Genomic DNA, 17,500 nt, shown 5'->3' with positions numbered 1-17,500 from the left:
TGATATGGTATAGTAGTGTAGTAGTACTATAGTATTGTGTAGTTGTACTCACCACCTCCAGTTTGCTCTTGGGAACTCTACAGATGTAGAGTGTATTGATATGGTATAGTAGTGTAGTAGTACTATAGTATTGTGTAGTAGTGCTATAGTATTGTGTAGTAGTGTAGTGGTACTATAGTATTGTGTAGTAGTACTATAGTATTGTGTAGTTGTACTCACCACCTCCAGTTTGCTCTTGGGAACTCTATAGATGTACAGTATATTGATATGGTATAGTAGTGTAGTAGTACTATAGTATTGTGTAGTTGTACTCACCACCTCCAGTTTGCTCTTGGGAACTCTACAGATGTAGAGTGTATTGATATGGTATAGTAGTGTAGTAGTACTATAGTATTGTGTAGTAGTGCTATCCAGTATTGTGTAGTAGTGTAGTGGTACTATAGTATTGGTAGTAGTACTATAGTAACAGTTGTACTCACTGCACCTCCAGTTTGCTCCTTGGGAACTCTACAGATGTAGAGTGTATTGATATGGTATAGTAGTACTATAGTATTGTGTAGTTGTACTCACCACCTCCAGTTTGCTTTGGGAACTCTACAGATGTAGAGTGTATTGATATGGTATAGTAGTGTAGTAGTACTATAGTATTGTGTAGTACCTGGTACTATAGTATTGTGTCCTAGTACTTAGTATTGTGTAGTTGTACTCACCACCTCCAGTTTGCTCTTGGGAACTCTATAGATGTACAGTATATTGATATGGTATAGTAGTGTAGTAGTACTATAGTGTCCTGGACACTGACCACACACACACACACACACACACACACAAAGAGCATTGTGCTAGTTGTACTACCACCTCCAGTTTGCTCTGGGAACTCTGCAGATGCAGTTGGTTCCAAAGTTGGTGTCTCGTGTCTGGATGCAGCGAAGGCAGCACAGGTTCTCGTATCCCTGCCTTCTTCCACTTAGCGATCAGGTTCCTATCAGCATAACTCTCCTTTATACAGTAGTCATACAGCTCTACACCTCTGCTGACTGACACACTTCATAACATCTACACTGCTGATGGCCTTCCTCTTATATAACATCTACCTCTGTCCACAGGTCACTGCAGAGCATTATACCTAAAAACAAGCCAGCTTAACATTAACCCTGTCCTGCAGGGGCCTGTCCTGGAGGTCACTGCAGCGGCCTGTCCTGGAGGTCACTGCAGGGGCCTGTCCTGGAGGTCACTGCAGGGGCCTGTCCTGGAGGTCACTGCAGCAGCCTGTCCTGGAGGTCACTGCAGATGGCCTGTCCTGGAGGTCACTGCTGGGGCCTGTCCTGGAGGTCACTGCCCTGCTGAGGTCACTGCATGCATCTACCTCTGCTGATCTGATGGCCTTCCTCTTATATAACAGTAACATCTACCTCTGTCCTGGATATCACTGCTACCTGTCCTGAGGCACTGCAGCGAGCCTGTCCTGGAGGTCATAACATCCTGTCCTGGACCTGCAGCGGCCTGTCCTGGAGGTCACTGCATGGCCTTCCTCTTATCATGCAGCAGCCTGTCCTGGAGGTCACTGCAGGAGCCTTCCTCCTGGATAACACTGCTAGCTCTGCTGATGGCCTTCCTCTTATATAACATCTACCTCTGCTGATGGCCTTCCTCTTATATAACATCTACCTCTGCTGATGGCCTTCCTCTTATATAACAGTAACATCTACCTCTGCTGATGGCCTTCCTCTTATATAACATCTACCTCTGCTGACGGCCTTCCTCTTCTATAACATCTACCTCTGCTGACGGCCTTCCTCTTATATAACAGTAACATCTACCTCTGCTGACGGCCTTCCTCTTATATAACAGTAACATCTACCTCTGCTGACTGCCTTCCTCTTATATAACATCTACCTCTGCTGATGGCCTTCCTCTTATATAACAGTAATATCTACCTCTGCTGATGGCCTTCCTCTTATATAACAGTAACATCTACCTCTGCTGATGGCCTTCCTCTTATATAACATCTACCTCTGCTGATGGCCTTCCTCTTATATAACAGTAACATCTACCTCTGCTGACGGCCTTCCTCTTATATAACATCTACCTCTGCTGACTGCCTTCCTCTTATATAACATCTACCTCTGCTGACGGCCTTCCTCTTATATAACATCTACCTCTGCTGACGGCCTTCCTCTTATATAACAGTAACATCTACCTCTGCTGACGGCCTTCCTCTTATATAACATCTACCTCTGCTGATGGCCTTCCTCTTATATAACAGTAATATCTACCTCTGCTGACTGCCTTCCTCTTATATAACAGTAATATCTACCTCTGCTGATGGCCTTCCTCTTGTAGAACAAGTCGAAGATATATCTGCTCCTCTGATGATGCAGTCTGAATATCGGCCACAGGGACTCCACCTTCCTCTTTCCCTCGTGAGGCTCCGTCTCGGCTGGAAGGAGACAATCACAGCTCGTCATCAATACAATACAGGAATTATCCAAGATTCACATTATCCAAGATAACCGTTATCCAAGATTCACATTATCCAAGATAACCGTTATCCAAGATTCACATTCATACATCACCTTTATATTGTAGCTAGCTAAGTAGCTACTAGCTGGCTGGTTGGTTGGTTGCTAAACTAAATATACTGAACAATATAAAAATACAACATGGTTCATGACCTGAAATTATTATATTTTTTTAAATCCTGAAATTTTCCATAAACAAAAAAAACCCGAATCTCTTTCATTTTTTTTTGCACAACTTTGTTTACCTCCCTGTTAGTGAGCATTTCTCAATATATAATATATAATAATATTTCCAAAGCGACTTCATGTGTGTATACATTCTACGTTCGTTTACCCTGGCGTTACAAGCGCCATGCTCTACCAACTGAGCTACAGAAGGACCATTTCTCCTTTGCCAAGATAATCCATCCACCTGACAGGTGTGGCATATCAAGAAGCTGATTAAAACAGCATGATCGTTACACAGGTGCACCTTGCGCTGGGGACAATAAATAGGCCACTCTAAAATGTGCAGTTCTGTCACACAACACAATGCCACAGATGTCTCAAGTTGAGGGAGCGTGCAAATTGGCATGCTGACTGCAGTAATGTCCACCAGAGATGTTGCCAGAGAATTCAATGTTCATTCCTCTACCATAAGCCACCTCTGTCATTTTAGAGAATTTGGCAGTGTCCAACCAGCTTAACAACCACAAACCACACCCCAGCCCAGGTCCTCCACATCCGGCCTCTTTACATGTGGGATCATTTGAGACCAGCCACCCGGAGACTTGATGAAACTGTACGTTTGCACAGCTAAAGAATTTCTCCACAAACTGTCAGAAACTGTCATCTGCGTGCCCGTTGTCCTCACCAGGGTCTCGACCTGACTGCAGTTCGGCCTTCGTAACCAACTTCAGTGGGTAAATGCTCATCTTCGATGGTCACTGGTACTCTCACAGACTCTCACACTGACAGTCAGCAGACGCTGGAGAATTATGCTCTTCACGGATGAATCCTGGTTTCAACTGGGCAGATGGCCGACAGCGTGTATGGCATCATGGGGGGATACTGACGGTTTGCTGATGTTAACGCTGTGAACAGAGTGCCCCATGGTGGTTGTGGGGTTATGGTATGGTGTTTGCTGCATTTTTCAATGGCAATTTGAATACAGAGATATGGTGGAGGTGTGGTTGAGGTCCCCATTGTGTTTGCATGTCAACCGTTGTGATCAGAGCCCCATGGTGGAGGATAATGTACATCATTTCTGGAAGCTGAACATGTCCCAGTTCTTCCATGGCCTGCATACTCACCAGACATGTCACCCACTGAGCATGTTTGGGATGCTCTGGATCGACAGCATTTTCCAGTTCCCGCCAATATCCAGAAAATTCTCAAAGCCATTGAAGAGGAGTGGGACAACATTACACAGGCCACTATCAACATCCTGATCAACTCTATGAGAAGGAGACGTGTCGCGCCAGATACTGACTGGTTCTGATCCACCCCAGATACTGACTGGTTCTGATCCACACCAGATACTGACTGGTTCTGATCCACCCCAGATACTGACTGGTTCTGATCCACACCAGATACTGACTGGTTCTGATCCACCCCAGATACTGACTGGTTCTGATCCACACCAGATACTGACTGGTTCTGTTCCACACCAGATACTGACTGATTCTGATCCACACCCCTACTTTTTTATTAGGTATCTGTGACCAATAGATGCATATCTGTATCCCCTGTCATGTGAAATCCACAGATTAGGGCCTAAATAATTTATTTCAGTTTAAGGATTTCATTATATATGAACTCAGTAACATTTAAAACTGTGTTGCGTTTATATTTTTATTCAGTGTAGTTAACTTAGAAGCTTCCAAGTCAGATTCATACAGCTCGGTAACATAGCTAGCGAAATGAGTACTAGTTGACTGGTTAAATATCCTAAACAAATGTCAACATTGTGTCGACATGATGTTAGCGGAGCCTCGTTTGGTACGGACTTAACTAGCTTATAGGTGGCTAACATTATTACCTAGCTACAAATTACCTTCTCTCATTTTTTGGTCTAATTCGTCCAATGTCGGTTCAATCAACTCCCAGCCATCCGGAGGTGGTTTCCTGCTCCTTTTCACTTTCGGCATTGCGTTGAATCAAACGGATTTATTTAACCAAAAACAACAAAACCTTATTTCCTCCCCCGTCCTATTTTTGTGTATTGATTCGTAGGCCTGCTCACCGTCGCTTCTTATTGACGTCACACCGTCGAAGGGGTCTTTCAGCTCGATCCTCGCATGATATGTACGTCACTCAATTCTATACTCATTCAATTGGGGCTTTTGCCGCGTTCACAACAACCGGGAACTCGGAAATCTCCGACTTCAGTGAGTTCAAAACAACTGGAAACTCGGAAATATCTGACTTAAGTGCGTTAAAAACAACTGGGAACTCGAATATCTCCGACTTCAGTGAGTTCAAAACAACCGGGAACTCGGAAATCTCCGACATCAGTGAGTTCAAAACAACCGGGAACTCTGAAATCTCCGACTTCAGTGCGTTCAAAACAACTGGGAACTCGGAAATCTCCGACTTCAGTGCGTTAAAAACAACCGGGAACTCGGAAATCTCCGACTTCAGTGCGTTCAAAACAACTGGGAACTCGGAAATCTCCGACTTCAGTGCGTTCAAAACAACTAGGAGCTCGGGGGAAAAAATGCTCTTGATCAACTTGTACGACAGCATGTTCCAGTTCCCGCCAACTGGAGATACTGACTGGTTCTGATCCACCCCAGATACTGACTGGTTCTGATCCACACCAGATACTGACTGGTTCTGATCCACCCCAGATACTGACTGGTTCTGATCCACCCCAGATACTGACTGGTTCTGATCCACACCAGATACTGACTGGTTCTGATCCACACCAGATACTGACTGGTTCTGATCCACCCCAGATACTGACTGGTTCTGATCCACACCAGATACTGACTGGTTCTGATCCACACCAGATACTGACTGGTTCTGATCCACCCCAGATACTGACTGGTTCTGATCCACCCCAGATACTGACTGGTTCTGATCCACACCAGATACTGACTGGTTCTGATCCACACCAGATACTGACTGGTTCTGATCCACACCAGATACTGACTGGTTCTGATCCACCCCAGATACTGACTGGTTCTGATCCACCCCAGATACTGACTGGTTCTGATCCACCCCAGATACTGACTGGTTCTGATCCACCCCAGATACTGACTGGTTCTGATCCACACCAGATACTGACTGGTTCTGATCCACACCAGATACTGACTGGTTCTGATCCACACCAGATACTGACTGGTTCTGATCCACACCAGATACTGACTGGTTCTGATCCACACCAGATACTGACTGGTTCTGATCCACCCCAGATACTGACTGGTTCTGATCCACACCAGATACTGACTGGTTCTGATCCACACCAGATACTGACTGGTTCTGATCCACACCAGATACTGACTGGTTCTGATCCACACCAGATACTGACTGGTTCTGATCCACACCAGATACTGACTGGTTCTGATCCACCCCAGATACTGACTGGTTCTGATCCACACCAGATACTGACTGGTTCTGATCCACACCAGATACTGACTGGTTCTGATCCACACCAGATACTGACTGGTTCTGATCCACACCAGATACTGACTGGTTCTGATCCACACCAGATACTGACTGGTTCTGATCCACACCCCTACCTTTCTTTTTAATGTGTGTCTGTGACCGACAGATGAATATCTGTATTCTCAGTCATGTGAAATCCATAGATTAGGGCCTAAGGCATTGATTTCAATGGACTTATTTCCATATATGTTCTGTAACTTAGTAACATCTTTGAAATTGTTGCATGTTGCGTTTCTATTTTTGTTCAGTGTAGTTAAATCGTGATTATATTTGACTGATATAATACCATCAACAGGTTAGACGGGTCCATTTGTTTATTTGGTTATTTTTCTGACAAAAGGCTGTGTCATAAATAACTACTCATTATTTATTTTACATCAGTCGCAGTCAATATACCCACAATGCATCAGGAATTTGATGCTCTGGAACCCTGGGTCCCGCCCCTCTTCTGGCCTCCTCTTCCATCCCCTTCTCTTCTCCATCCTAGACAAACGGGATGTAAAAGTGGTGTATTCTGTTTTCTCCTGTCCAGTCGTTTCAGTGTAGAAGACAGAGAGGAGTTAGAGAGGAGGATTTCAGTGTAGAAGACAGAGGAGAGTTAGAGAGGAGGATTTCAGTGTAGAAGACAGAGATGAGTTAGACAGGAGGATTTCAGTGTAGAAGACAGAGGAGAGTTAGAGAGGAGGATTTCAGTGTAGAAGACAGAGAGGAGTTAGAGAGGAGGATTTCAGTGTAGAGGACAGGGAGGAGTTAGAGAGGAGGATTTCAGTGTAGAGGACAGAGAGGAGTTAGAGAGGAGGATTTCAGTGTAGAAGACAGAGGAGAGTTAGAGAGGAGGATTTCAGTGTAGAAGACAGAGGAGAGTTAGAGAGGAGGATTTCAGTGTAGAAGACAGAGGAGAGTTAGAGAGGAGGATTTCAGTGAGAAACGTACCTCGATACGGGCTGAGAAAACATACCTCGATACGGGTTGAGAAAACGTACCTCGATACAGGGATGGGATACGGGTTGAGAAAACGTACCTCGATACAGGGATGGGATACGGGTTGAGAAAACCTCGATACGGGCTGAGAAAACATACCTCGATACGGGGATGGGATACGGGTTGAGAAAACGTACCTCGATACGGGGATGGGATACGGGTTGAGAAAACGTACCTCGATACGGGGATGGGATACGGGTTGAGAAAACGTACCTCGATACAGGGATGGGATACGGGTTGAGAAACGTACCTCGATACAGGGATGGGATACGGGCTGAGAAACGTACCTCGATACAGGGATGGGATATGGGTTGAGAAACGTACCTCGATACAGGGAGGGAAAAGGGGCTGATAAACGTACCTCGATACAGGTTGAGAAACGTAGCTCGATACAGGTTGAGAAACGTACCTCGATACAGGTTGAGAAACGTAGCTCGATACGGGTTGAGAAACGTACCTCGATACAGGTTGAGAAACGTACCTCGATACGGGTTGAGAAACGTACCTCGATACAGGGATGGGATACGGGTTGAGAAACGTACCTCGATACGGGTTGGGAAAACGTACCTCGATACGGGGATGGGATACGGGTTGAGAAAACGTACCTCGATACAGGGATGGGATACGGGTTGAGAAACGTACCTCGATACAGGGATGGGATACGGGTTGAGAAACGTACCTCGATACAGGGATGAGATACGGGTTGAGAAACGTACCTCGATACGGGGATGGGATACGGGTTGAGAAAACGTACCTCGATACAGGGATGGGATACGGGTTGAGAAAACGTACCTCGATACGGGGATGGGATACGGGTTGAGAAACGTACCTCGATACGGGGATGGGATACGGGTTGAGAAACGTACCTCGATACGGGTTGAGAAACGTACCTCGATACGGGTTGAGAAAACGTACCTCGATACGGGTTGAGAAACGTTGAGAAACGTACCTCGATACAGGGATGGGATACGGGTTGAAAAATGTACCTCGATACAGGGATGAGATACGGGTTGAGAAACGTACCTCGATACGGGTTGAGAAACGTACCTCGATACGGGTTGAGAAAACGTACCTCGATACGGGTTGAGAAAACGTACCTCGATACGGGGATGGGATACGGGTTGAGAAAACGTACCTCGATACAGGGATGGGATACGGGTTGAGAAAACGTACCTCGATACAGGGATGGGATACGGGTTGAGAAAACGTACCTCGATACAGGGATGGGATACGGGTTGAGAAACGTACCTCGATACAGGGATGGGATACGGGTTGAGAAACGTACCTCGATACGGGTTGAGAAACGTACCTCGATACGATGGAGAAACGTACGGGTTGAGAAACGTCGATACAGGGATGGGATCGATACAACGCATGGGATACGGGTTGAAACGAAACGTGGGATACGGGTTGAGAAACGACCTCGATACAGGGATGGGATACGGGTTGAGAAACGTACCTCGATGGGATACGGGTTGAGAAACGTACCTCGATACGGGATGGGATACGGGCTGAGAAAACGTACCTCGATACGGGAAACGTAGAAAACGTACCTCGATCGATACGGGTTGAGAAAGGGATGGGATACGGGTTGAGAAACGTACCTCGATACGGGATGAGAAACGTACCTCGATACGGGTTGAGAAACGTACCTCGATACGGGTTGAGAAACGTACCTCGATACAGGGATGGGATACGGGTTGAAAAATGTACCTCGATACAGGGATGAGATACGGGTTGAGAAACGTACCTCGATACAGGGATGGGATACGGGTTGAGAAACGTACCTCGATACGGGTTGAGAAACGTACCTCGATACGGGTTGAGAAACGTACCTCGATACGGGTTGAGAAACGTACCTCGATACGGGATGGGATACGGGCTGAGAAAACGTACCGATCGATGGGATACGGGTTGAGAAAACGTACCGATACGGGATGGAAACGTACCTCGATACGGGTTGAGAAACGTACCTCGATAGGGTTGAGGATACGGGTTGAGAAACGCACCTGAGAAAACGGGTTGAGAAACGTACCTACGGGATACGGGTTGAGAAACGTACCTCGGGTTGAGAAACGTACCTCGATACGATACGGGTACCTCGATGAGAAAACGTAAACGTTGAGAAACGTACCTCGATACGGGTTGAGAAACGTACCTCGATACGGGTTGAGAAACGTACCTCGATACGGGTTGAGAAACGTACCTCGATACAGGGATGGGATACGGGTTGAAAAATGTACCTCGATACAGGGATGAGATACGGGTTGAGAAACGTACCTCGATACATGGATGGGATACGGGTTGAGAAACGTACCTCGATACAGGTTGAGAAACGTACCTCGATACGGGTTGAGAAAACGTACCTCGATACAGGGATGAGATACGGGTTGAGAAATGTACCTCGATACAGGGATGGTATATGCTACTGCACTTCAAATGTTACCTTCATCCACACTGCTCCACCGAGAAGATTGAAATACCGCTTATCCCCCCCCCCCCCAGAAAAGTAGCAGTATTAGCAGTATTCACAGCAGCCATCATGAAATGACATGTTTGTGTTGAACAACAAAAGAGCTGATTGGCTGACGCATTTCAAAATGGCTGCGTTGGCTACCGCATGAGGATACAAATGGCAGTTTTCCTGGATAACAAGTAGTGTGAATTTTTAAAATATTTTAATTTATTTAACCTTTATTTAACTAACTAGGCAAGTCAGTTAAAGAACAAATTCTTATTTTCAATGACGGTCTAGGAACAGTGGGTTAACTGCATTTGGAGTATGGTGGCTTATCCCATTGCGATACCCTTTTCCAGCCCATATCTCACACTAGCTCACTGGGGATCTTAATGTAACCATGGTTGCATTCTGACCCCAGTGCAGTTCTGTGTAAACAAGCGTAATTCTAGGGTCGGCATCTTCTGGCAAGTTCACATCCAGACTCTCTCATAGATCGATTAGTCGGCCTTTTAACCCCCCCTCCAGGTCAAAGGTTAGAGTTCAACCCGCCCGCCTTCTGGAGGCAGGAGAAACAAGATGGCAGATCAACAAGACAAACGGGACTTGTCTTAGTTAATCTAACTTTTCCCACTGTTGATTTCTACACATTAAAAATATATACAATTAGCTAGACAAAGCAATCTAGCTCCCACGCCTTTTTATGGTTGATATATCAGCTACTTAAAGTGAGATTTCACAGATTAGCTGATTGCTAACTGCCGTTAGACAGCTAAGCTAGGCTAGGCTAGCCTGTTTCTATCTGGTCGGACTGGGGTTAGACTGCTAAACTAGGCTAGGCTAGCCTGTTTCTATCTGGTCGGACTGGGGTTAGACTGCTAAGCTAGGCTAGGCTAGCCTGTTTCTATCTGGTCGGACTGGGGTTAGACTGCTAAGCTAGGCTAGGCTAAGCTAGCCTGTTTCTGTCTGGTCGGACAGGGGTTAGACTGCTAAGCTAGGCTAGGCTAAGCTAGCTTGTTTCTGTCTGGTCGGAGCGTAGTGAGACCTGCCATCATGCAGGACCTGATAGCCACCGTGGACCACATCAAGTTTGATCTAGAGATGGCTGTGGAGCAGCAGCTGGGGGCTCAGCCTCTCCCTTTCCCCGGGATGGACAGTAAGTAGTCGCTACTTACTCAGTTAGCCAGTTAGCTAACGTTAGCTAGGTACTGTTGTAGTTTTAGCATGGTAGCTAAGCTAACTTGACTAGCTAACTTTTTAACTGGTTTTATTGTTAGGTGTTTTTGCAGAGTTTGAGGATTATGTATGGGTTTGTATTGTAACTTCCTGTGTGTGTGCAGAGTCCGGGGCTGCTGTGTGTGAGTTCTTCATGAGAGCAGCCTGTCTCAAAGGTGAGAGTATTATCGGTGATGAGTTCTCTCTATGTGACTACTACAGCCTCCTCTACAAGTGTGTGTGTGTGTGTCTGCTGGGGGATGTGTGTATAAACTGATCTGTAAGTGTCTGTGTGTAAAATGTATTTAATGAATTGACTAGTGTGTGTGTGGATAGGAACTGACCCAGTGTGTGTGTGTGGATAGGAACTGGCCCAGTGTGTGTGTGGATAGGAACTGACCCAGTGTGTGTAGATAGGAACTGACCCAGTGTGTGTGTGTGGATAGGAACTGACCCAGTGTGTGTGTGTGGATAGGAACTGACCCAGTGTGTGTGTGTGGATAGGAACTGACCCAGTGTGTGTGTGTGTGGATAGGAACTGACCCAGTGTGTGTGTGTGGATAGGAACTGACCCAGTGTGTGTGTGTGGATAGGAACTGACCCAGTGTGTGTGTGTGGATAGGAACTGACCCAGTGTGTGTGTGTGGATAGGAACTGACCCAGTGTGTGTGTGGATAGGAACTGACCCAGTGTGTGTGTGTGGATAGGAACTGACCCAGTGTGTGTGTGTGGATAGGAACTGACCCAGTGTGTGTGTGTGTGGATAGGAACTGACCCAGTGTGTGTGTGTGGATAGGAACTGACCCAGTGTGTGATGTGTGGATAGGAACTGACCCAGTGTGTGTGTGGATAGGAACTGACCCAGTGTGTGTGTGTGATAGGAACTGACCCAGTGTGTGTGTGGATAGGAACTGACCCAGTGTGAGTTTCTGTGGATAGGAACCCAGTGTGTGTGTGGATAGGAACTGACCCAGTGTGTGTGTGGATAGGAACTGACCCAGTGTGTGTGTGTGGATAGGAACTGACCCAGTGTGTGTGTGGTTGCAGGTGGGATGTGTCCGTTCCGTCACATCAGTGGGGAGAAGACTGTGGTGTGTAAACACTGGCTCAGAGGACTCTGTAAGAAGGGAGACCAGTGTGAGTTTCTACACGAGTACGACATGACCAAGATGCCTGAGTGTTACTTCTACTCCAAGTTCAGTAAGAGAGACCTCAGACATCACGATGAGAGAGACAACACTACATAAAGAGAGACCTCAGACAACAACACTACATAAAGAGAGACCTAAAGACAACAACACTACATAAAGAGAGACCTAAAGACAACAACACTACATAAAGAGACCTAAAGACAACAACACTACATAAAGAGAGACCTAAAGACAACAACACTACATAAAGAGACCTAAAGACAACAACACTACATAAAGACAACAACACTACATAAAGAGACAACACTACATAAAGACAACAACAACACATAAAGAGACCTAAAGACAACAACACTACATAAAGAGAGACCTAAAGACAACAACACTACATAAAGAGAGACCTAAAGACAACAACACTACATAAAGAGAGACCTAAAGACAACAACACTACATAAAGAGAGACCTAAAGACAACAACACTACATAAAGAGACCTAAAGACAACAACACTACATAAAGAGACCTAAAGACAACAACACTACATAAAGACCTAAAGACAACAACACTACATAAAGAGAGACCTAAAGACAACAACACTACATAAAGAGAGACCTAAAGACAACAACACTACATAAAGAGAGACCTAAAGACAACAACACTACATAAAGAGAGACCTAAAGACAACAACACTACATAAAGAGAGACCTAAAGACAACAACACTACATAAAGAGAGACCTAAAGACAACAACACTACATAAAGAGACTACAGACAAAGACAACCCTATCTAAAGAGAGACCTAAAGACAACAACAACACTACAGTCCCTAAAGACAACAACATCTGTATCATAAAGACAACACCACTACATAAAGAGAGACCTACTACAGACCTAAAGACAACACCCATCTGTATCTGCTAACTGTCTACTACAGTCCTGCCCCATCTGTATCTGCTAACTGTCTACTACAGTCCCCCCCATCTGTATCTGCTAACTGTCTACTACAGACCCCCCCATCTGTATCTGCTAACTGTCTACTGGTCCCCCCATCTGTATCTGCTAACTGTCTACTGGTCCCCCCCATCTGTATCTGCTAACTGTCTACTACAGCCCCCCCATCTGTATCTGCTAACTGTCTACTGGTCCCCCCCCCATCTGTATCTGCTAACTGTCTACTGGTCCCCCCCATCTGTATCTGTTAACTGTCTACTACAGTCCCCCCATCTGTATCTGCTAACTGTGTGTGTCTCTGTGTGTGTCCCCCCCCCATCTGTATCTGCTAACTGTGTGTGTCTGTGTGTGTCCCCCCCCCATCTGTATCTGTTACCTGTGTGTCTCTGTGTGTCTAGGAGAGTGCAGTAACAAGGAGTGTCCCCCCATCTGTATCTGCTAACTGTGTGTCTCTGTGTCCCCCCCCATCTGTATCTGCTAACTGTGTGTCTCTGTGTGTCTAGGAGAGTGCAGTAACAAGGATCTGTATCTGCCTGTCTACTGGTCCCTCCCATCTGTATCTACTAACTGTCTACTGGTCCCTCCCCATCTGTATCTACTAACTGTCTACTGGTCCCCCCATCTGTATCTATAACTGTGTGTCTCTGTGTGTCTAGGAGAGTGCAGTAACAAGGAGTGCCCCCCCCATCTGTATCTACTGTCTACAGCCCCCCCCCATCTGTGTCTGCTAACTGTCTACTGGTCCCCCCCATCTGTATCTGCTAACTGTCTACTGGTCCCCCCCATCTATATCTGCTAACTGTCTACTGGTCCCCCTCCCCATCTGTATCTGCTAACTGTCTACTGGTTACTGGTCCCCCCACCCATCTGTATCTGTTAACTGTCTACTGGTCCCCCCCCATCTGTATCTACTAACTGTCTACTGGTCCCCCCATCTGTATCTACTAACTGTCTACTGGTCCCCCCATCTGTGCTAACTGTCTACTGGTCCCCCCCCCCATCTGTATCTACTAACTGTCTACTGGTTACTGGTCCCCCCACCCATCTGTATCTGTTAACTGTCTACTGGTCCCCCCCCCCCCCATCTGTATCTGCTAACTGTCTGCTGGTCCCCCCCATCTGTATCTGCTAACTGTCTACTGGTCCCCCCCCCATCTGGATCTGCTAACTGTCTACTGGTGCCCCACCCATCTGTATCTGCTAACTGTCTGCTGGTCCCCCCCCATCTGTATCTGCTAACTGTCTACTGGTGCCCCACCCATCTGTATCTGCTAACTGTCTACTGGTCCCCCCCCCCCATCTGTATCTGCTAACTGTCTACTGGTGCCCCACCCATCTGTATCTGCTAACTGTCTGCTGGTCCCCCCCCCCCATCTGTATCTGCTAACTGTCTACTGGTGCCCCACCCATCTGTATCTACTAACTGTCTACTGGTCCCCCCATCTGTATCTACTAACTGTCTACTGGTCCCCCCATCTGTATCTGCTAACTGTCTACTGGTCCCCCCCCCCATCTGTATCTACTAACTGTCTACTGGTCCCCCCATCTGTATCTGCTAACTGTCTGCTGGTCCCCCCCCCATCTGTATCTACTAACTGTCTACTGGTCCCTTCCCATCTGTATCTGCTAACTGTCTACTGGTCCCCCCCATCTGTATCTACTAACTGTCTACTGGTCCCCCCATCTGTATCTGCTAACTGTCTACAGCCCCCCCATCTGTATCTGCTAACTGTCTACTGGTCCCCCCCATCTGTATCTACTAACTGTCTACTACAGTGCCCCCCCCATCTGTATCTGCTAACTGTCTACTGGTCCCCCCCATCTGTATCTACTAACTGTCTACTACAGCCCCCCCATCTGTATCTGCTAACTGTCTACTGGTCCCCCCATCTGTATCTACTAACTGTCTACTACAGCCCCCCCCCATCTGTATCTGCTAACTGTCTACTGGTCCCCCCCATCTGTATCTACTAACTGTCTACTACAGTCCCCCCCCCATCTGTATCTACTAACTGTCTACTGGTCCCCCCCATCTGTATCTACTAACTGTCTACTGGTCCCCCCCCATCTGTATCTACTAACTGTCTACTGTTCCCCCTCCCATCTGTATCTACTAACTGTCTACTGGTCCCCCCCCATCTGTATCTACTAACTGTCTACTGGTCCCCCCCCATCTGTATCTACTAACTGTCTACTGGTCCCCCCATCTGTATCTACTAACTGTCTACTGGTCCCCCCCCATCTGTATCTACTAACTGTCTACTGGTCCCCCCCCATCTGTATCTACTAACTGTCTACTGCAGTCCCCCCCATCTGTATCTGCTAACTGTGTGTCTCTGTGTGTCTAGGAGAGTGCAGTAACAAGGAGTGTCCCCCCATCTGTATCTTCTAACTGTGTGTGTCTGTGTATCCCCCCCATCTGTATCTGCTAACCGTGTGTCTCTGTGTGTCTCTGTGTGTCTCTGTGTGTCTAGGAGAGTGCAGTAACAAGGAGTGTCCTCCCATCTGTATCTTCTAACTGTGTGTCTCTGTGTGTCCCCCCCCCCCCCCCCATCTGTATCTACTAACTGTGTCTCTGTGTGTCCCCCCCCCATCTGTATCTGTTACCTGTGTGTCTCTGTGTGTCTAGGAGAGTGCAGTAACAAGGAGTGTCCCCCCCATCTGTATCTGCTAACTGTGTGTCTCTGTGTGTGTCCCCCCATCTGTATCTGCTAACTGTGTGTCTCTGTGTGTCTAGGAGAGTGCAGTAACAAGGAGTGCCCCCCCCATCTGTATCTACTAACTGTCTACTGGTCCCCCCATCTGTATCTGCTAACTGTCTACTGGTCCCCCCCATCTGTATCTACTAACTGTCTACTGGTCCCCCCACCCATCTGTATCTGTTAACTGTCTACTGGTCCCCCCCCATCTGTATCTGCTAACTGTCTACTGGTCCCCCCACCCATCTGTATCTGTTAACTGTCTACTGGTCCCCCCACCCATCTGTATCTGTTAACTGTCTACTGGTCCCCCCATCTGTATCTACTAACTGTCTACTGGTCCCCCCATCTGTATCTACTAACTGTCTACTGGTCCCCCCCCCCATCTGTATCTACTAACTGTCTACTGGTCCCCCCATCTGTATCTACTAACTGTCTACTGGTCCCCCCCATCTGTATCTACTAACTGTCTACAGTCCCCCACCCATCTGTATCTGCTAACTGTCTGCTGGTCCCCCCATCTGTATCTGCTAACTGTCTGCTGGTCCCCCCATCTGTATCTGCTAACTGTCTGCTGGTCCCCCCCCCATCTGTATCTGCTAACTGTCTGCTGGTCCCCCCATCTGTATCTGCTAACTGTCTGCTGGTCCCCCTCCCATCTGTATCTGCTAACTGTCTGCTGGTCCCCCCCCATCTGTATCTACTAACTGTCTACTGGTCCCCCCCATCTGTATCTACTAACTGTCTACTGCCCCCCCATCTGTATCTGCTAACTGTGTGTCTCTGTGTGTCTAGGAGAGTGCAGTAACAAGGAGTGTCCCCCCATCTGTATCTTCTAACTGTGTGTCTCTGTGTGTCCCCCCCCCCCCCCATCTGTATCTGCTAACCGTGTGTCTCTGTGTGTCTCTGTGTGTCTCTGTGTGTCTAGGAGAGTGCAGTAATAAGGAGTGCCCCCCCCATCTGTATCTACTAACTGTGTCTCTGTGTGTGTCCCCCCCATCTGTATCTGTTAACCGTGTGTCTCTGTGTGTCTCTGTGTGTCTCTGTGTGTCTCTGTGTGTCTAGGAGAGTGCAGTAATAAGGAGTGCCCCCCCCCCATCTGTATCTACTAACTGTGTCTCTGTGTGTCCCCCCCATCTGTATCTGCTAACCGTGTGTCTCTGTGTGTGTCTAGGAGAGTGCAGTAATAAGGAGTGCCCCCCCCCCCATCTGTATCTGCTAACCGTGTGTCTCTGTGTGTCTAGGAGAGTGCAGTAATAAGGAGTGCCCCCCCATCTGTATCTACTAACTGTGTCTCTGTGTGTCCCCCCACCCATCTGTATCTACTAACTGTCTACCGGTCCCCCCCCCCCATCTGTATCTGCTAACTGTGTCTCTGTGTGTCCCCCCCCCATCTGTATCTGCTAACTGTGTCTCTGTGTGTGTCCCCCCCATCTGTATCTGCTAACCGTGTGTCTCTGTGTGTCTCTGTGTGTCTCTGTGTGTCTAGGAGAGTGCAGTAATAAGGAGTGCCCCCCCCCATCTGTATCTACTAACTGTGTCTCTGTGTGTCTAGGAGAGTGCCCCCCCCCCCCCATCTGTATCTGCTAACTGTCTACTGGCCCCCCCATCTGTATCTGCTAACTGTCTACTGCCCCCCCATCTGTATCTACTAACTGTGTCTCTGTGTGTCTCTGTGTGTCTCTGTGTGTCTAGGAGAGTGCAGTAATAAGGAGTGCCCCCCCCATCTGTATCTGCTAACTGTCTACTGGTCCCCCCCCATCTGTATCTGCTAACTGTCTACTGCCCCCCCCCATCTGTATCTACTAACTGTGTCTCTGTGTGTCTCTGTGTGTCTAGGAGAGTGCAGTAATAAAGAGTGCCCCCCTCCCCATC

At 47.3% G+C, this 17,500-nt stretch overlaps 2 protein-coding genes across 2 annotated transcripts in view; one reads left to right on the top strand and one right to left on the bottom strand.

Annotated features, from left to right (window-relative positions):
- The window catches only part of LOC124026977 (protein BUD31 homolog), a 9,668-nt gene extending 4,895 nt beyond the window's left edge, over positions 1-4,773 (bottom strand). The window contains 5 exon segments of the mRNA XM_046339563.1: positions 53-85; positions 888-956; positions 958-1,022; positions 2,318-2,440; positions 4,558-4,773. Of these exon segments, the coding sequence (XP_046195519.1) occupies positions 53-85; positions 888-956; positions 958-1,022; positions 2,318-2,440; positions 4,558-4,651 (384 nt within the window). The 5' untranslated portion in view covers positions 4,652-4,773.
- A 5,373-nt stretch (positions 4,774-10,146) lies between these two features.
- The window catches only part of cpsf4 (cleavage and polyadenylation specific factor 4), a 12,830-nt gene continuing 5,476 nt past the window's right edge, over positions 10,147-17,500 (top strand). The window contains exons 1-3 of the mRNA XM_046339562.1: positions 10,147-10,768; positions 10,953-11,003; positions 11,875-12,027. Coding sequence (XP_046195518.1) covers positions 10,666-10,768; positions 10,953-11,003; positions 11,875-12,027 — 307 coding nt within the window. The 5' untranslated portion in view covers positions 10,147-10,665. The remainder of the gene's footprint in view (positions 10,769-10,952; positions 11,004-11,874; positions 12,028-17,500) is intronic.

The sequence above is a fragment of the Oncorhynchus gorbuscha genome, unplaced genomic scaffold (assembly GCF_021184085.1).
Source record: "Oncorhynchus gorbuscha isolate QuinsamMale2020 ecotype Even-year unplaced genomic scaffold, OgorEven_v1.0 Un_scaffold_2869, whole genome shotgun sequence".
NCBI lineage: Eukaryota > Metazoa > Chordata > Actinopteri > Salmoniformes > Salmonidae > Oncorhynchus > Oncorhynchus gorbuscha.
The sequence above is the reverse complement of the archived record's forward strand: the minus strand, read 5'-3'. Positions and strand labels throughout refer to the sequence as shown.